We start from the raw sequence: 21,499 nt of genomic DNA on the forward strand, positions 1-21,499 counted from the left end.
TTTCTTTCTTTCTTTCTTTCTTTCTTTCTTTCTTTCTTTCTTTCTTTCTTTCTTTCTTTCTTTCTTTTTTTGGGGGAGGGGAGTGAGTGTGGGAGTAGGAACGGCAAGAAGTCAACAGGACAGAGATTCTTCCCTTTTCTTCCCCTCTTTACCAGGAAGTTAACTAGGAGTCTTCATGTGTTGTTTTTTAATACCAAGTCAGTAATTAGCATAACCCAGTTAGTTATCTTTACACAGAGTTACAGAATTAAAAAGTTGACAGTCTGATGAGATATCAAACTAGAAGGCATGGGAAGAGGGGGACAATGACGTTAGACTAGTGGGATGGTCCTCTTGAATGCCACCCTCAGAGTATATGTAGAACTGATTCTGTAGGCTCTGGGGCATCTAGAAGTTTGTAGCTGGAGCCTTGGGAATTAAATGCTATAGAAGAACTTTCACTGGTTACAGTTAGCCTTGGCTGTTAGCAATTATTTTTATCTACTTTAACATAAGGAGCGGGGGAGGGAGCAGGAAACTAAGCTGGCATTATGGTCACAGGAAAGAACAGACTGATTTGGGGCCTTTTCAAACTACAGACCTTTGTTACTGACCAATGCTTAATTTGGTTTCTGGGTTTTGTTATTTTTTTTCTCCTGCCTTTACCTCATTTACCTTAACGACAGCTTCCCCCTCTAGAGCTCAGCCAGGGCAGGCTGCCACTGCGGATTGGGGGGCCGAGAGGTCCAGAGCAAGAAGAAAGTGGGTTGAAAGCAGAGTTCTGTTTAAAGAATTTTCTGCTGGAAACTAGCCCAGAGGGAGTAAAGAGGCGCTTTAATGAGGAGCAGCTGCGGGGCCGACGCAACCCACATGAGACATTTTTTTCCCCTCCGTTCCACATTCTGTATAGTTTTTTAAAAAATCATGATTTTGAAATAGCTGTTTTGTGAAGCACGCCTCTCTTTTTCTTCTTGTATGCGGTGGGGTTTTGCTTTGTTGTTTTATTTTCTTAATGACCAAATCCTCACTAAAAAAAGCTAAAGGCAGAGCTGCAGCAAAGCCCTGGATGCAATTTGGGCTCACCCTGCTGATACAGAACATTCGGTGGAGAAAACAAGGAGAGCGAACACTGGCTTTTATTTGGAGAAGGGGGCTTATTTCCTGCTCGGACTTCAGTCATCTTGGAGCTGACACAAGCTGCTACAGTGTTTTAAGCCTTTCTCTAGACGAGTGGCTATTCACTTAGGAAACTTGAAAGAACAAACTTTTCTGTCCTGTATTACTAGGGAGCCTGATGCTGAACTGCAGCCATTGCCAGACAGATTGGAATTGCTATTCAAATCCCAGCTTCGTTGAAATCTGTAAAGTGGCTACATGTAAACGCATCCAGGCTGCTGGTGACATGTGAGAGTTGGGGTCTGTTTCTCATCTGTTTTATTGAGGGGGTCGGTATGGGCGTCCTTCCAGTTGGAATGCTTTCTAGTTCCAAGAGGAGGAATCCCTGTTTTTCTCCCTTTTCTTCCTTCCTTCCCTCCCCCCACCTTTTCCCCATTCCCCATGTGTGTTTGAGCAGTAACAATGAAAGAGTGGACTTCTTCATGTCAGAAATGGCAGACTTTTTCAGAAGAAAGGCATGTATATATCTGTATGGGCCTGATAAATATGCAGATTAGTTCATGGAATTATTTTACAGAGAAAAGCCCTCCAAAACTGTTCCTGTATTCACAGCCTCCTCTGTTAACTGTATTCTTTCAGAGTTCCAAAGCTAGAAAAGAGGGCAGAACAGAAGGAAGTCTTTGAGAGAACTACTAAAATAAGTGATAAATTCCCTTCAGAAGGGAGGCATTCAGACAGTTTTGGGAACAAAAGGCAGCTGTTAGATTTATTTATTTATTTATTTAAGAAAATTTTTAACACACACCTCTAGCTCAAGATACAGGCTATTTTCCAAAAATTATACTGAGGTAATAACTTAATAGAACTACAGATTTCTGAGAGAATTTGGATGATTAGCCCATGTTTCCGGCCTCTGACCAAACTCGAGCCATCTCAAGAAGGGAGCTTTTGAAGTTCTTATTTTCAGGCAGAGAGTCTTAATTTCCACTCAGACTAACAGGGTAGATGGTATACTTGCATTATAGTTGAACAGGGATTTGCAAATTTGAAAGGTCTCCTGCCTTAGGAAATAGGGGTCCTTTATTTCTGTCTGTCTCATTTACACATTTACCCCCTTTCTTCCCATGTCCATAATTCTCCTTAGCCTCCTGGGGCATGAGGGATAATCTTGTACCTCAGGATGATTCTTAGGGTTGATTTGGCCCATGTTCAACCGGCAGAACACTGTGGGTTTGGTAGGGGATTTGGGAACATATTTGGATCGAGAGACTGACTTTATCCATCACATGAAATTTAACCTTTTTCCGAACCAGTTGCTTAGTGGTATATAGGGGCTCATGGTATTCAAGGTACCTGTACTAAGTGTCTCAAGACCTGCCCTTCCCTACAACAAGATATCAAATGGGAGTTCAAGAGAAGCTCAGGAAAGACGTAACATAACAATGGCTTAAGCAAAGTAGTGCCATACTGGTAGAAATAATGTAGTGCATAACATGGCACTGCATCTGCTGTTGGGGGGATCCGAGATGGGTGAGGTGATTTGGAGTGGGCTTAACAGAAGACATAGATTTTGAACAGATCTTTGAAGCAAGGGTGGAAGAAAGGAGCAAAAATTAGGGACATGACAGATGGGAAAGTTTTAGAAGATTTTTATATAGGGAATAGTAGACAAGAGTATGGAAGTAATCTGGACTGTTACACCAAGGAGTAAGGGAGTTGATGATAGGAGTAGGGCAGACAGTAGTTCTAAGAAACTTGGATTTGAAGGGCTGGATGCTAATGCGGGTTTCTGAGCAGAGAAGTGACACAATCAAAATTGTGCTTGAAATGGATTGTTCTGTAAGTAGTATGCTTAGTTTTAGCAAGGAATTTCCTGGTTATCCTTATGGAAAGATGTGAAGAGGATGCTGGTGCAGCCAAGATGATAGAGCTGACTGAATAGATGCCAGTGTTGGGGCACGACCTAGTAGAATACGTTCAGTTAAGTACTGTTTTATGCTTTGATAAAAGATCTAGGTAAAGATAGAGATACAGTTGTAGATGGTGCAAAACTGGGGAAAATTGCTAGAGTCACAGACAGCAAATTTGGGGCAGGTCAGTTAGCTTTGGTGTTCTTATCAGTAAGATAGGGTTTCAGACCAGTTGATTTCTGAGGTATGGTGCTGTGCTGAAATTCTGTGCTTCTAGAAATAAAGTGTAAAAGTTATCTCAGTCAAAGAAACTTGGGGTAAAGAGTCAGCATGGTGACAGGTCCAATTATTGTGTTCAAAAACGGTTGTACAAGTATACGATGCAAGAAATACAGCATGAGTAGTTCATGTGAAAAAAAAGATCTGGCATTTTAACTGTGTATGTTCAGTAGCTCATAATAGTATTTTGTGGCTTCTAAAAAAGTGAACACAGCTTTATGCTGCAGTAGTAAAAATACAGTGTCCAGATAGTCCAAGCTCTATGCTGTGCTGGTAAGAGCACATATGTTACTATTATTTTTTCCTCATTTGGGGCCCTGTGTTTGTTTGTTGTTGTTGTTGTTGTTGTTGTTGTTGTTTAAGATTTTATTTATGAGAGAGAGAGAGCATGAGCCGGGGGGAGGGGCAGAAGGAGAGGGAGAAGCAGGCTCCCCACTGAGCAGGGGACCCTGAGATCATGACCTCAGCCGAAGGCAGATGCTTAACTGACTGAGCCACCTAGCTGCCCCTGGGGCCCTATGTTTTAAAGAGGTTTTTGATGAACTAGAATCATCTAGTAGGAGGAGGCAGGATGGCCCAGTGTTTGGGGTACATGGGCTTTGGAGTCATATGTGGGTTCGAACCCTGCCTCTGCCATCTCCTAGCTGTGAAATCTTAATCCTACTAAGCTTCAAAGTCCTCATATGCAGAATGTGGATCATAATATACCAGTACTGTTATAGGGAATAATAAAAGAGATGATAGCTGTAAAATGCATGGCAAATACATAATACATAAGTGCTCTAAAAATGTTGGTCACTATTATTACTATTATTATCTTAAGCATAGAAGAGCCACTGAAATGGTGAGGAGGTCTGGAAATTATTTTACTTTTTAAAATTTATTTAAATTTATTTTTAAAAATATTTTATTTATTTATTTGAGAGAGAGCGCGAGTGAGCGAGAACACAAGTAGGGTGAAGGGCAACGGGAAAAGCAGACTCCCCGCCAAGCAGGGAGCCCGATGTGGGACTCGATCCCAGGACTCGGGATCATGACCTGAGCCAAAGGCAGACGCTTAACCAACTGAGCCACCCAGGCGCCCTGGAAATAATTTTATACTAAGGAATAGTCCAAAGTACTGAATCCTGTAAAAAAGAAACCAAAGGGTCAACATAACTATCTTTAAGTTCTTGAAGGGCTACAGGTTAGAGAAGCAAAGGCTCATTTTTTATTCTAGAGACAGTGATAGCCACTAAGTAAAAATTTTAGGGAGGCAAAAATTTTTTTAAATGAGATATAATTCACATGGTATTAAATTTACCCTTTTAAAGTGTACAATTCATTGGTGTTTGGTATATTCACAGATATGTATAACCATCAACAGTATCTAGTCTAGCTTCAAAACATTTTTATTATCCCCACCCTCAAGCTCTCTACTGCTTGGTGGTTTCTCTGTTTTCCCCTCCTCCGAGCCCCTGGCAACAATAATCTCTTTTATATCTCTACGGATTTGCCTATTCTGGATGTTTCATAAAAATGAAATCGTACACTATGTGGCCTTTTGTGTCTAGCTTCTTTCAGTTGGCATGATGTTTTCAAGGTTCATCCATGTCATAGCATGTATCAGATCTTCATTCCTTTTCATGGCCAAATAATATTTTATTGTATGGATATACCACATTTTATTTATCTATTTATCCATTTATTTATTTTATTTATTTATCCATTTATCAGCTTATGGACATTTGGGTTGTTTCTACTTTTTACTATTATGAATAATAGGACTATGAATATTCTTTACAAATTTTTGTGTGGACTTACATTTTTAGCTATCTTGGGTATATACCAAGGAGGGGAGGCAGAATTTAAGAGATCAGAAAGAAAGAGCTTTCTTTTTTTTTCTTTTTCATTTATTTATTTTTTTAATTTAAATTCCGTTAATTAACATATAATATATTATTGATTTCAGAGGTAGAGGTCAGTGATTCATCAGTCTTATATAATACCCAGTGCTCATTACATCACATGCCCTCCTTCATGTCCATCACCCAGTTTCCCCATCCCCTCAGGTCCCTCCGCTCTAGCAACCCTCAGTTTGTTTCCTGTGATTAAGAGTCAAGAAAGAAACCACTAAGGAAATTGAAGCAGTCATCAAAAATCTCCCAACAAACAAAAGCCCAGGGCCAGATGGCTTCCCAGGGGGGCCAGATGGCTTCCCAGGGGAATTCTACCAAACATTTCAAGAAGAATTAATACCTGTTCTTCTGAAACTGTTCCAAAAATAGAAATGGAAGGAAAACTTCCAAACTCATTTTATGAGGCCACCATTACCTTGATCCCCAAACCAGACAAAGACCCCATCCAAAAGGAGAATTACAGACCAATATCCTTGATGAACATGGATGCAAAAATTCTCACCAAAATACTAGCCAATAGGATCCAACAGTACATTAAAAGAATTATTCACCACGACCAAGTGGGATTTATCCCTGGGCTGCAAGGGTGATTCAACATCTGCAAATCAATCAACATGATACAATACATTAACAAAAGAAAGAACAAGAATCATATGATCCTCTCAATAGATGCAGAAAAAGCATTTGACAAAGTACAGCATCCTTTCTTGATCAAAACTCTTCAGAGTATAGGGATAGAGGGAGGGTACATACCTCAATATCATAAAAGCCATCTATGAAAAACCTACAGTGAATATCATTCTCAATGGGGAAAAACTGAGAGCTTTCCCCCTAAGGTCAGGAACACGGCAGGGGTGTCCACTATCACCACTGCTATTCAACATAGTATTGGAAGTCCTAGCCACAGCAATCAGACAACAAAAAGAAATAAAAGGCATCCAAATCGGCAAAGAAGTCAAACTCTCACTCTTTGCAGATGATATGATACTTTATGTGGAAAACCCAAAAGACTCCACCCCAAAACTGCTAGAACTCATACAGGAATTCAGTAAAGTGGCAGGATATAAAATCAATGCACAGAAATCAGTGGCATTCCTATACACCAACAAGACAGAAGAAAGAGAAATTAAGGAGTCGATCCCATTTATAATTGTACCCCAAACCATAAGATACCTAGGAATAAATCTAACCAAAGAGGCAAAGGATCTGTACTCAGAAAACTATAAAATACTCATGAAAGAAATTGAGGAAGACACAAAGAAATGGAAAAATGTTCCATGCTCATGGATGGGAAGAACAAATATTGTGAAGATGTCAATGCTACCTAGAGCAATCTACACATTCAATGCAATCCCCATCAAAATACCATCCACTTTTTTCAAAGAAATGGAACAAATAATCCTTAAATTTGTGTGGAACCAGAAAAGACCCCGAATAGCCAGAGGAGTGTTGAAAAAGAAAAGGAAAGCTGGCGGCATTACAATTCCGGACTTCCAGCTCTATTACAAAGCTGTCATCATCAAGACAGTATGGTACTGGCACAAAAACAGGCACATAGATCAATGGAACAGAATAGAGGGCCCAGAAATGGACCCTCAATGCTATGGTCAACTGATCTTTGACAAAGCAGGAAAGAATGTCCAATGGAAAAAAGGCAGTCTCTTCAACAAATGGTGTTGGGAAAATTGGATAGCCACATGCAGAAGAATGAAACTGGACCATTTCCTTACACCACACACAAAAATAGACTCAAAATGATTGAAAGACCTAAATGTGAGACAAGAGTCCGTCAGCATCCTAAAGGAGAACACAGGCAGCAACCTCTTCGACCTCAGCCGCAGCAACTTCTTCCTAGAAACATCACCAAAGGCAAGGGAAGCAAGGGCAAAAATAAACTATTGGGACTTCATGAAGATAAAAAGCTTCTGCACAGCAAAAGAAACAGTCCACAAAACCAAAAGACAGCCAACAGAATGGGAGAAGATATTTGCAAATGACATATCAGATAAAGGGCTAGTATCCAAAATCTATAAAGAACTTATCAAACTCAACACCCAAGAACAAATGATCCAATCAAGAAATGGGCAGAAGACATGAACAGACATTTTTCCAAAGAAGTCATCCAAATGGCCAACAGACACATGAAAAAGTGCTCAACATTGCTCGGCATCAGGGAAATCCAAATCAAAACCTCAATGAGATACCACCTCACACCAGTCAGAATGGCTAAAATTAACAAGTCAGGAAACGACAGAGTTGGTGGGGATGCAGAGAAAGGGGAATCCTCCTACACTGTTGGTGGGAATGCAAGCTGGTGCAACCACTCTGGAAAACAGTATGGAGGTTCCTCAAAAAGTTGAAAATAGAGCTACCATACCATCCAGCAATTGCACTACTGGGTATTTACCCCAAAGATACAAATGTAGGGATCCGAAGGGGTACGTGCACTCCGATATTTATAGCAGCAATGTCTACAATAGCCAAACTGTGGAAAGAGCCAAGATGTGCATCGACAGATGAATGGATAAGGAAGATGTATATATATACAATGGAATATTATGCAGCCATCAAAAGGAATGAAATCTTGCCATTTGCAATGACGTGGATGGAACTGGAGGGTGTTATGCTGAGCGAAGTAAGTCAATCAGAGAAAGACTTGTATCATATGACCTCACTGATATGAGGAATTCTTAATCTCAGGAAACAAACTGAGGGTTGCTGGAGTGGGAGGTGGGGTAGGAGGGATGGGGTGGCCGGGTGATAGACATTGGGGAGGGTATGTGCTATGGGGAGCGCTGTGAATTATGCAAGACTGTTGAATCACAGATCTGTACCTCTGAAACAAATAATGCTATATATGTTAAGAAAAAAAGAAGAAGAAGAAAGCAAGAAGGGAAGAATGAAGGGGGGGAAATCGGAGGGGGAGATGAACCATGAGAGACGATGGACTCTGAAAAACAAACTGAGGGTTCTGGGGGGGAGGTGGGAGGATGGGTTAGCCTGGTGATGGGTATTAAAGAGGGCACGTTCTGCATGGAGCACTGGGTGTTATACACAAACAATGAATCATGGAACACTACATCAAAAACTAATGATGTAATGTATGGTGATTAACATAACAATAAAAAATTTTAAAAAAAAGTCAAGAAAGAGCTTTCTGATAATGCAATCCACCCACACTGAAGACTGTTCTGTTGTTGAAGCAGTGAGCCATTAATTTTATTTTACTTAACAAATACATGGTGTTTACTATGTGCCAGATACCATTCTAAGTACTTTTCAATTATTTAAAAACCCTATGAGGTAAGCACTATTATTAAATCCATTTTACAACAAGGAAGTTTAATAACTTGCTCAAGGTCATATATCAAGTAAATGGGGAGCTGTAATTGAAATCCATGTGGTTTGGTTCTAGAATCTGTACTCTTTTTTTTTTTTTAAAGATTTTATTTATTTATTCATGAGAGACAGAGAGAGAGAGGCAGAGGGAGAAGCAGGCTCCCAAGGAGCAGGGAGCCTGATGCGGGACTCGATCCCAGGATCCTGGGATCATGACCTGAGCCGAAGGCAGACGCTTAACCATCTGAGCCACCCAGGCGCCCTAGAATCTGTACTCTTAATAGCAAGAACAATAATAACTTCAAGCATTTATTAAATTTTCACTACTACTCAGGCACCATGCTTAACCGCTTATATTCAAGTAGAGACTGGCAATCATCTTTTAAGGATATCTTAGAAAGAATTATCTCACTGGGTAGAAATTACCTTAGGGTGTGTTGAATCCCAAGATTGTGTTATTCCAAGGATGATATCTGGCCTGAGGCTTTTAAGATGATCAGAATTTATATCAAAAAGGAAACTGTGAATATGAATGGTGAGTATTGTAGGAATTCACTTAATAAGACTTGTCAGAATATGATAATGTTATATATAACTTAAAAGCAGTAACCAAAAGTGACTTTTTGAGATTGTGAATGGAAACCTTAGAAAAATGGAAGAATTAAAGTTTTGTAGGAAAATGATCCCACTTTTCAAATGTTCAGTTTCAAGTACTGCAGAGTATTTTAGGATAAGTGGATGACTTTTAGTAAACTGAACATATGGAACTGGACCTGTTTATGTGGGTACATGAAGGTAGTTGTTTAAAACCAAATGAACAACAACAGCAGTAACAAGTGCATATGAAAGGAAAGAGCAGTGCATCCCAAACTTAAAGTTCCCCCATAGTTGATGGGGAAGAAGAAAAGGAATCAGCAATCTAGACTAAGAATTTACCAAGCTTTGAGATAGAGGGCATCCTAGAAACCAAATGTAAAAAGATTAAAATGATAGAAGGCGTGGTCAGAGACACCTCTTACAGGAAAGAGAATTTCTTTAAATAAATATTTTTAGGTTTATTCTTCATTAATTAATTTATTTAGAGAAGGAGGGGTGGAGAGGGGTAGAGGCAGGAGAGAGAGAGAATCTCAAGCAGCCTTCACGCCCAGCGTGGAGCCCAATGCGGGGCTCTATCTCACAGTCCTGAGATCATGACCTGACCTGAAGTCAAGAATGGGCGGATGCTTAACCGACTGAGCCACCCAGGCGCTCCAGGAAAGAGAATTTCTTTATGATGAAATTTCAGACTGACCTTGACGAGGGGAAAGTCATTGCTCTTAGAGCATAATTTCTGGGCGATAATTAGAATGAAAGTTTTGTTGCAAAGGGACAAGTAAGAACTAGATGGAAGAGAAAGGGAAACTATCTGTGAAATTAGGCCACAGTTACAGAAGTTTGGTTGTGATAGAAGAAGAGTTTGGAAAGGGAAATAGGGCTTAGGGAAAAATGTTCACTAAGACATTTTAAAAGAGATTTGTTAGGTTAAAGAGATCTGTACATGTTTTAAGGTAAAGAAATAGGCTGACTGATGTCTAGCCCTCTAGAACATTTTAAATAAGAAATTAAATATTATATTAACAGTAGGTCTAGTTTCACATAAAAATAAGATGTAGTTCTATGTATGGACTTTAGGAGACTAAGTCAGGTGTACATTATATTATCTCACCTAGAGTAAAAACCTCAAGCTTTCTTCATGGTGGTCTACAGAACCCTCATGATCTGCCTAACAGTATAGCTCTCATCCATTTATCTGCTACTCTTTTTTTAATCCCTTTGAGAGAGCCACAGAGGTCTCCTTGCTATTCCTCAAACAAGCCAGGACTGTTTCCTATTTTAGGTCCATTGTATTTGCTGTTCCCTTTGCTTTGAATACACTTCCCCTCGATACCTGCATGGCTAGTTCCTCACCTCATTTAGGTGTTGACTGAAATGTGCCTTCTCAGTGAGGCCTTCTCTGATTTTCCTATTTAAAACCAAAATATTTCATTTTATCTATACCCTGCTATTCCCAATTCCATCACTTCCCATCCCCCCTTTCCTGTCTTATTATTTTTTTCATAGCACTTAACTCTACCAGACAGATTATATATTTTACTTACTAATCTTGTTTTTTATCTTCCCTTACTAGAATTTAAATTCCACAAGTTCAAGGACTTTCCTAGCACTAGAACAATATCTGGCACATAATAGGCAACTTACTAAATGTTTGTTGCATGAATGAATGAGTGCAATATTCTTTGCAGAAACTGATGTGAGAACATTCTTCTTCATCATCATTAACGTCATTATTAATAAGCATGTTGGATGCTATATATAGAATTGGGCTTCATATATTTTCTTACTCAAACTTTTTCTTTTATTTATTCCTTTTCTTTATTTATTTGAGAGAGAGAGAGCGCGCACAAGCGGAGGGAGGGGGAGAGGGAGAAGCAGACTCCCCGCCAAGCAGGGAGCCCAATGTGGGACTTGATCCCAGGACTCTGGGATCGTGACCTGAGCCGAAGGCAGATGCTTAAAAGACTGAGCCACCCAGGCACCCAGCAAACTTTTTCTATAAAGCACCAGATAGCAAATATTTTTGCAGACTAAATGGTCTCATCACAACTACTTAACCCAGTTATTGTAATGCGTAAGTAGCCATAGACAATCCATAAATGAATGAGTGTGGCTGTGTTCCAATATGACTATTTATGGACACTGATATTTGAATTTTACATAATTTTCAAATGTCACAAAATATTATTTTTTTTTTTTGACATTTTTCTAATCACTCAAAAATGGAAAAACTGGGTGCCTGGGTGGCTCAGTCGGTTAAACATCTGCCTTTGGCTCAGGTCATGATCCCAGGGTCCTGGGATCGAGTCCTGCATTGGGCTCCCTGCTTAGTAGGGAGCCTGCTTCTCCCTCTGCCTCTCTCTGTCTCTTATGAATAAGTAAATAAAATCTTTAAAAAAAAAATGGAAAATCTATTCTTAGCTCATGGGCCATTCAAAAATAGGCAGTGGGCCATAGTAGGTCTACAAGCTGTATTTGCCCACCTCTGCTTTTACTGGTTTCTTAAACATACCTTAGTTGAAACTTATTTTCATGTACTTGGTAGGGAGCAACAATGCAGATTAAACCCTAGTGACACATAATTCAGGAATATTCTTCTTTGGCTCCAGAAATTTTCATATTGTTTCATTTTTGTTTTCCTGGGAACCTTATGTTTTCTTTACATGTTTATGATACTAATATTTAAATGAATTTGCATTCTCTGAGCAGATGCCACATGATAGTGTTGGGGAGGTGGTGGTGGTGTAATAATCCAGGAGCAAAGCTGGGAAAAGCCCACCCAGGTTTAAAAGTTTGTCATTATTTATAAGGTGAATAATTTCCGTATGGGTGAATCAAGAGTTGTCAGCCAGGCTTAATGCCCATAGGACTGCCACTGTGAATGAGAATTGTGTTGCAGTTTTTAACATCATCCATAACAGACTTCTTAAATAAGTTACAAATGCTTTTAATAATATAGCTCAGGGATAATTTTAGCTATGCTACATTGGCAGTTTTTGTTCTTCTACTTTAAAAAAATCAGAAAATAACCTATTATCAAATCAAGCTGTGATCTGAATAAAGCATCATATTTTCCTCAGTACGTGCAAAGAGAGAAAAAAATGTTTCATTTGCAAAACTTTTTAACATAAGGCTCTTCACATACTTGATTTTGTTCAGTTCTTACAACAATGTAGGTAGCTTTATTAACTATTTAAAATGTGCAAGAACTAACAGTGAAGTTAAGAACACGTCTAAGTTCACAGCACCAGGACTCACTCCAAAAAGGCCTCTGACCGTATGAGGTGCAGACACTCCTCCCAGAAACTGCAGCCAGTCTTTGGTTTTAGTGCTCTGCCCTCTCCTCACTGCCTCTCCATCTCTAGCTTCACCTGTTCATGAAGATGCTCAGAGCTCTAGCTGCTCCTGGCTCTGCCGTGCTTCAGATCTAGGAAGAGGGGAGCCACCTACCAGCTCTGTTTCCTCCTCCAGCCACGTTAACTACGGCACAATTCTTTTGGGCATGTTCTGTCTTAGTTCCTTAGTAGCTGGTCCTCCTCCTTTTCTCAATAGCTGGGACCTCTGAAGACCTCACCTTGCCAACCAATGCCCAATGAAACATCTTGGATGTGATTGGACAAAGACAGGAAGGAGGAATACACAATACCCGTGCTTTAAGTCTGGGCGACAGGGAGAATCAGGACATAGAATCTGCACATAGGGAGCTGTGATTGGAGCTGGTTGTGAGGGGGGAGTTTTATTGGTTTAAGTGTGTCATCTTTGAAGTAATGATGGAGCAGCCTTGTAGACTTAGTTTGCTATCCTCCAAAAAGTAAAATGGAGAAACAGGTTTAACCAAATGTCTGAGGTGACAGCCAAATGGTAAAATTTATAGTTAGAATCAAAGTCTTTGTGTTACTTTTGAATGCTTCTTAGAGGTCTCATTTAAATAACCCCTATATTACGAAAATGGAGACTATCCATGCCTTATTTTAAAAATGCTGTTTAGAGAATGTAGGATTGTCATAAATACTACACACAATTTGGGATGGTTGCATATCTTATGAATCAATGGGTTGCGCATAAAAAGATTCCTCAACACGCCACGTGGAGAATGTTACAGAATGTTATTCTTGAATTGTTTTGTCTTACTCACTTTGGCATTTGTATGGTACCTTAGATATTTTTATGTCATTTTCATTATATTTTGTGCTTTTTATTTGGTTAAAAAAGCTGCCTGCTATTTATATCTTAACAGATTTAAGTTTTTAAAAAAGCCGCTTTGAACCCTTCCCCTTTCCTGTACCTCCTTTTTCTTTCTCCATCACAGAGAAATGTAACCCCTGAACATAACCCAGAAATCTAGATATAGGCCAGTTGATGTCTCAATAGAAACAAGAAAAGAACTTATTATTTCTCAGTGCCTAATTGAGAGAAAGCACATGATATTTTATATATTCTAAATTGGAGAGGATAAGAGGGTCAGTCCATGCATTATCATGTGAATGTCTTAATCCTATCAAATGGCTTAGTCAAAATGAGAAAGGTAATGAATTTAAACAGACAAGTATCAACAATGCTGCACAAAAAAGTGCTGTTTCACCATACCCGCTTGTACTTACATGAGAAAAGCTGTGGTTGCATTTTGCCTTTGATAAGGATTGTGCTGACTGGCCATGGCAGACCATGCTGGGTCACCCACCTGGTATTCTGTCACCTACTAAGACTCAAAGGACATGAGAGTGTGTGGTTAAGTTCTCTAAGCACTTCTGAACTAAGGCAGTTTTACAGGTTATACCTTTAGGTCTCTCAATTCATAGTCTAGTGTTTTCTTGAATGCACTGCAATATCTTGTAAAGTTTTCGGACTTACAAGAAGTCAAGTGTTTTCATGGGCTCCTATCTTTTCCATACAGGTGTCCGGAGGGTTTCTTGGGAGAATATTGTCAACATCGAGACCCCTGTGAGAAGAACCGCTGCCAGAATGGTGGGACGTGTGTGGCCCAGGCCATGCTGGGGAAAGCCACATGCCGATGTGCCCTGGGGTTCACAGGCGATGATTGCCAGTACTCGACCACTCACCCCTGCTTTGTTTCTCACCCCTGCCTGAATGGAGGCACCTGCCACGTGCGTAGCCGGGATGACTATGAGTGCACCTGCCAAGTTGGTTTTACAGGTAACAAATGTGACTCAGGGCCCTATTTTCCTATTCTCAGCAGATACCTTTTTTAGCATCTCTTAGATCTTGACATGTTGCTCTTAAGGATCCTCTAACTCTGGTGTACATTTAACATTATGATAAGGAACTAGAGTGTTCCAGACAACTATCTTTAACTCCCTTTTGAGAGTTCTAAGAGGGGAGAAAGAGAAAGAGAAAGGCAGAAGTATTTGACTGCCTAAAGTATATATGTCAAGATTGGGGATCGGAACTTCACCGTCACTAGAAGAAAAGCTGTCTGTGCTATTGATTACTTACTTCTTGACATTCAGGGCACTGGTTTTTCTGGTTTTCTGTATTCTGACTATTCCTTTTGCTTCTGCATTGCCTTGTCCTCATCTGTTAAATTTTTGTGTTCCTTGGAACTCTGTTTTGAGCCCTCTTTTGAGCCATATCACAGCTCCCCCAGCTCACTATCTCCAATGGCTTCAGCTGTCATTATCTTCCTCAGTTGCTGGTGATGCTTATAGTCACCCTTTTCACTCCACCCCTACCCCGACATTCAGGCTCGTATTTCTAACTGTCTGATGCATATTATCCTTGGAAACTCGACAAGTACCTCACACTCAACATGTTGATATAAATGAGTGGTGGTGATGTATAGTCCACCTATTTCAAACTAGACCCCCCTTCTCCCTTACCCCACTTAGACTCAGGCCCCTAACCTAGCCACAAAGCACCTCTCACCTGTCTACTGTTCTCCATTTCCTTTCCTGCTCTGCAGTTGAGGTCTAGCCTTGTCCATGTTGGTGACAGCTCAGCCCATACCTGGGCTCCTGCAGTTGCTTCCTAACTGGTTTCCTTGCCTTTACTTTCTCCCCGTCTTGTTCACCTGTCCCATTGCCACATCTTTGATCATAAATGCCAATCCTCTCACAAACTCACCTGCTTACAATGCCTAATGACTTTTTATCATCCGCAGAGTCAACTGCAAACTCTTTTACATGGCTTCCATAGCCCATCATGGTCTCGGCCTTACGTCTTTTTATAGCTTCACTTCCCACAAGCAGCTAGCTCTAGTCGCACCAACAACATTCTCATCATTTCCGAAAATGTCATACTTCCTGTTGCCTCCATGCTGTTGCACACCCCTTTGCCTGGAATGCCCTTTTCTATAATTGGTGATTGCCCAATGTTACTTAAAATTCTGTCTTAGTGACTTTTTTGTGATTCCTTTAGGCAGTTAGTCTGTATGTTCTGTTATCCTATGTGTCACATTTTATTGTAATAATTTTTTTTAATATGTCTCTTATCTGACTAGATTATGAGTTCTTCAGAGGTGGGCTTGAGTTTTATTCAAAATGAACCACAGATGTTTATTAAGTTAGATGAGGAAAGCAGAACCATTCACTATTTTGTCCCTTGCTACACCAGCAATTCTATAAATTTGATAAACAAAAACTAAAAACATACTCAGTAAACTAGACTGGATCAGTTAGTTTGGAATACTTGTTTTACTGACTTTTCATTAAAAGGTGTTGGTAGGGGTAGAGGATAGTTAGAATGATCCATTATTTTCATCATGACCATGACAGAATTGTTGCTGTGATTCATTGAAGAGATTTGGTGGTTAAAAGAATATTTTTTTCCCTGATTGTCATTTTTGAATTGTTTTGCCCCACCAACAAAGGGAAGGCATAGCCATTTAAAACATTTTAAACTTGACTAGTGGAAATGGCAGTAATGTCTTCTTAATAATTAAAATGTTACTCTGAAATGATCCCCATATTAAAACTTCTTCCTTTGCCATTAAAAGGAACTCTTCTTGGTGTTCTGCAGGGCTCTGATTATTTTCACACATCTGCCATTTTTGTCTGTCTTTAGGGATTACAATATTTAAGTTTACCCTTTTGGTTTTGTGGTAGCCCTTATACTCCATCTAGTCAGACCTTCTTAGCTTATCTCCACTCATAGTTGAAGAAACAGAGGTGGGGAGTTAGTGCATGTAGATAGCATAGGTTCAGGGACCTTTCTGTTTCAGTCGTAGGCAAATACTCTACACACACGGTAGCCAGAAGGAACCATTTTTGTCTCTTCTCCAGTGTAGGTAAGTTCCTCTCAGAGGAATGAAGAAAAAAAAGGAAGAAGAATTTTAGTTCCTTCTTTTTCTCTCTGCTTAGCATCCTGAGACACATGTGCTGTGCCCGTTTTTTTTTTTTTTTAAGATTTTATTTACTTGAGAGAGAGAGAGTGCACAAGTGGGGGGAGGGGCAGAGGGAGAAGCAGACCCCCCACTGAGCGGGGAGCTGGACACGGGGCTCAATCCCAGGACCCCAGAATCAAGACCTGAGCTGAAGGCAGATGCTTAACTGACTGAGCCACCCAGCCGCCCCTGCTGTGCCCAAATTTTTATTGTACCTTTCCCCTTTGATGTGACATTCCTTGATAGAGAGCACTTCTGTGTGCTCATGTGTCATCTCCTTCTTCCTTTTAGAAAAGCTGTCATGGCTTTCATTTGTTTTTCTATGGGGGTCAAATATTTGGATGTTTACCTAGACCACCAATTGGAATACTAATAAGTTCAGGGGGTTCTCATAATCTTTAGCTAAAAACAAAAAGCTTAAGCTGATGAAAACAAAAATCCATATGAATACCAGATTTACTAATAGCATGGGAATTTTTTTTTTTTCTCTGTCCTTCTGTCTCAAAGACATGCTATAGGATCCAGCACGTCGGAGTCTCCTGGCTTCCTCTTATATTTTCCTACCTGAGAGTCCATAAGACTTACCTTTCTAGACCTTTATTCTCGTGACAGCTTCTAGTTTTTTTTCATAGATAAATAGCCAGAGATTCTTCATCCTCTTCAAACACATCAAGCAATATTTATAGCAAGACCACAATGAATAAAATGTTTCCCAGGTTATGTGTGTGGGTTGTATTTAAAGGAAATAGAAGTAGCATTGACTTGTTTCTTTCTTTTTTTTTTTTTAAGGTTTTATTTATTTATTTGACAGAGAGAGACACAGCGAGAGAGGGAACACAAGCAGGGGGAGTGGGAGAGGGAGAAGCAGGCTTCCCGCTGAGCAGGGAGCCCGATGCGGGGCTCGATGCGGGGCTCGATCCCAGGACCCTGGGATCATGACCTGAGCCGAAGGCAGACGCTTAACGACTGAGCCACCCAGGCGCCCCAGCATTGACTTGTTTCTATCATATAAGAGATCTGTTTAGTAACTATATATTGTGGAAAAGATCAATGCATTTTATTCACTCAGAAGACATGCTTTGAGAGCCTGCTACCGGGATCCAGCCCCTGCCCGTGTGGTGTGTGATACAGTAAATGGAAACAGCAAATTTGGAGTGTGTGTGTACATGTACAGATGTGTGTGTGAGAGAGAGTGATTTACGGAGCTGAGAAGGGCAATAGGGAAATTTCTGAGTAGAGTTACCAAGTGGGAGTTCACTAGGTAAACAAAAAGGAAGATGGCATTCCAAACAGAGGCGCAGCTTATGCAGAGACAAGGTGTGAGTCGGGAGGTAGGATGGCATCCTGCAAGGAGGGGCTTCATGCGACTAGCCTACAGTCCCCTCCGTGTGCTCCCCTGAGTCTTTGTATTTGGCTGAGGGCCCCAGGGGGGGCCTGTATCAGGTGATCTTGAGGAGGCTCTGGTTTGGGCTTCCCGGGAAGTTCAGAGAGCTTAGGGATTCTCCACACAGTAACTGATGTTGGGTGGGTGGGAGATGGGCGATGTTGACGATGGGGCTGGCTCCCACTTCAGTGGGCAGCACTGAGCTCTGTTCTCCTTCCTTAGGTAAGCTGTGCCAGTGGAGGGATGCTTGCCTGTCTCATCCCTGTGCCAACGGAAGTACCTGTACCACCGTGGCCAACCAGTTCTCCTGCAGATGCCTCGCAGGCTTCACAGGACAGAAGTGTGAGACTGATGTCAATGAGTGCGACCTTCCAGGACGGTGCCAGCGTGGTGGCACCTGCCTCAACCTACCGGGTTCCTATCAGTGCCAGTGCCCCCAGGGCTTCACAGGCCAGCACTGTGACAGCCCCTACGTGCCCTGTGCACCCTCCCCCTGTGTCAATGGTGGCACCTGCCGGCAGACGGGTGACTTCGCGTTTGAATGCAACTGCCTTCCAGGTAAGGAGAGCCCCTAGTGTCCTGAGGTTGGGGGATGCACCTTCGGCACAGAAGGAAGGTGGTGGGTTTGGCTCCATTGCTCCTTTAGGAAACATACTTCCCAGCGGGGAAAAGGGGAAATAAGAATTTTGTGTGGGGTGGGTTGCCAGTGAGGGAAGAGTTTTATGGACTAATAGGGTCCATAAACTGAGTAGGGGGTAATTTAACATGTCAGAGTTTATGATGATGAGTGGCTAGGAAATTGTTTATTGTCCTTTTTGGAGGAACAGCAAGAAATAAGAGAAACAGCTCTGAGAAAGAGATAGATAGGTCTATGGAATGGAAGTGAAGACAATGAGAATTAGATGTCGAAAGATGTGTGATTAGTAAAGTTCTTTAAACTGAATTGACAATAAAAGTAGGTGGTCAACTTTCCTACGTGCTTTCACCTCTGAAGGAATACTGGATTACTTTCCTACCTACCTAAATGCACCCGCCTACCCTTTTGTAATATTCTGGGCTCCTGGCCCTCTCCGTGTACCCTCTGTGACTTTGGGTAACCTTGCTCTGACTTGAAGCTAGAGAATTTTGGAATTGGGGTAGTGCTGTGTTACTCAATGGGCACTTTCTGATGTGTGCTGATAGAAAAGGTATGTACAACCAGACATAACTACAAGAGAGAAGCCAAGAAAAGAGCAATGTATGGGAGCTTGGGGCCCAGGGTTCCGTAGAGATGGAGAAAGGAGCAAGCCTGGCCAATTTGCTAACCCCTTGTAAAAATGATGAGGAGGCTGAACACCGAGAATTTTGATTGGGAACAGAACACAAGCAGCTGGAGCAGATGAATTACTAAGCAACAAAGATTCTGTTTTTATACAAATATCCTTAGTACAAAAACAAAAGAAGGAAAACTGTAGGGGGGAATAAAGTGCTAAGTAAGGAGAATTGCCTCAAAAAGAAGTTGTTCTAGCTATTCTTTCAAAATGGGAATCTTAGATTCTGGTGTTGTGGATGTGGTTCACATATAATGGGATTTTGTGTTTTATCTTTAGGGGATTAAAGGTCATATGTTGGTCCTTGGTATAAAACCAAATGGTAATTAATTCATTTCATTCAGTAAAAATTTATTGACTGCCACTTGTTTTCTGGGCAATGTGCTGTGTGCTTGGAAAAGAGTAATACAAGACGCTGCCACATAATAAAAAACTTTATACCATTTAACTGTAGGCCACAAGAACAAACTATTAATTGTATTGCTTTCAGTTTCTCTTTCGATGAATAGGTGATCATTCTAGACACTAAATAAATTTTATAGACAGAGTATTACTGTCATCCACATTATCTTGTAGAAGAAATAGCTAAGAGATATCTTTCTTCACTTCCATATTTGTTGGCCATATTCTAAGGGTTAAAGAAGGAGACAGAAATGTAAACAATTTAATTTCACACATATTCTGATATTCTAATAAGCTAGTAGTCTAAGTGGCTAATAATTGAGGTTAGCATGATTTATTGTTGAAAGCTAAATGTGTTTTTTCAGTTTCAAGAAAATTATTTTTAATAGTTGCCCAGAACAAGAGGTTGATTTGTCAGAGAAATACTGACGGGAAGTCAGAGAAGTCAATAAAGGAAGTTTTTAGCTAAGAGAGAGTGATTGTTCACTCCCATAGTCTCTGCATTGTTATCCATTAGCCACGATAAGAACCTTAGGGAATTCTGAGAGTGTGTCCAGGAAAGGATCTGTCAAACCAGAATAGTATCTCCTTCTTGAGAAAGGAAATAACCAGGGATTCCACAGCTGAGAGGCTGCCAGGGCTCGTGGGATGGAGTAAGGAGATCTTGGCTGTCTTTTCCACTCTGCTTGTAATTTAAAGCAAGACATTGTTTACTCACTGATGAAGTTGTGTGTGTGTGTGTGTGTGTGTTGGGGTTCAGGATGGGGATTCAGGGGGTGGGGAGAAGATTTGGCAAAGAGAAAACTAACATTTATTCAATGCCTTTTATGAGTTAGGCGCTGTGCCAGGTACTTCTGCATCCATTAGCTCAATTATACAAAAACCTTGGGAATAGGTAGTATTATTCTAGTTTTCCCAGGTGAAATAGCTCAAGTGTGGAGATGTTAAGTGATTCACCCAAAGTTGCACAGCTAACATGTGGTTAGGAAAACCAGATAGGTTATTTCTAAAGCCTCTACGTTTCACTGCATCACACTGCACTGCTTGTCTATCCCTGAAGGTGCTTTGAAAAGTGTGACACTTTTTGTTAAATGCTTTGAGATGTTTGGATTAAAAAAAAAGTAGGAGATACTTCTACTTATGATCAAATACTCTTTGTTACATATTGACCTATACATGGCACCATGCATACATTTAAGATAGTTAAGTAGACTAGTTCTTGCCTTTTGGGGTCGCATGATCTAAAACAGATGACATCAGCTTAGACAATATATAAAAAGAAATTTAAAAAGAATTCAAAACAATAGATGATGCTGTATGTATTTACACAGTTTGTAAGATTCTATGCTCATTGTTTTTATGTCCCAGGTGGAGTTTGGAAAGTATTAACTTTATTTCCATATAGGGAAATAGTGCCTGGAGATTATTTTTTTCTGAGAAAGTCTTTTTCATAATGCAATACCATTCTCCTTGCCCCTCCTTCCATTGTGCTCTGCACTATTCAAGATACTAAAATGTTACTTAAAATAATAATCACTATCTCAATGTAAATAACACCATTATTTGAAGAGAATCATTGTTTCAGTTCTAAAAATGGAGAAACCAAGTCAGCAGGAGGGAAAAAGGCTAGTTAGGGTATTAAGCAACTCCCATGTGTGCTCCCTGTCACATTTCAAGTCGTTACACTTTTAATTGAGGCCTACCCTAATCACCCTATTTCATATAGTAACCAGCTCCCTCCCCCCTTAATTATTGGCCCTGGTCTACTTTTTCTTTTCTTTTTCTGTAACACTTATCATCTGCTTAGTATATAATTTGCACTATATAATTTACTTCATTATGCCTATTGTTTATTGTCTGTCTTGTCCAAATTCTGCCGCCTCTTCCCCTCTTCAGAGTGAAAGTTAGAATCTTTGTTTTTGTTTAGTGATGTATCCTAAGCACCCCCA

The 21,499-nt window shown here is 40.4% G+C and overlaps 1 protein-coding gene across 2 annotated transcripts in view; it reads left to right on the plus strand.

Moving 5' to 3' along the window:
- Positions 1-21,499, plus strand: part of NOTCH2 (notch receptor 2) — a 171,631-nt gene that overhangs the window by 59,934 nt on the left and 90,198 nt on the right. The window contains exons 1-3 of one of the 2 annotated variants that reach the window (XM_034990169.1): positions 923-1,383; positions 14,010-14,269; positions 18,061-18,396. In XM_034990169.1, coding sequence (XP_034846060.1) covers positions 1,274-1,383; positions 14,010-14,269; positions 18,061-18,396 — 706 coding nt within the window. In that variant the 5' untranslated portion in view covers positions 923-1,273. Of the gene's footprint in view, positions 1-922; positions 1,384-14,009; positions 14,270-18,060; positions 18,397-21,499 lie in introns of those variants that run through there. The other variant, XM_034990168.1, reaches the window with a different exon arrangement.

The sequence above is a fragment of the Mirounga leonina genome, unplaced genomic scaffold, assembly GCF_011800145.1.
Source record: "Mirounga leonina isolate KUSES-001 unplaced genomic scaffold, KU_Mleo_1.0 Mir_507, whole genome shotgun sequence".
Classification (NCBI taxonomy): domain Eukaryota; kingdom Metazoa; phylum Chordata; class Mammalia; order Carnivora; family Phocidae; genus Mirounga; species Mirounga leonina.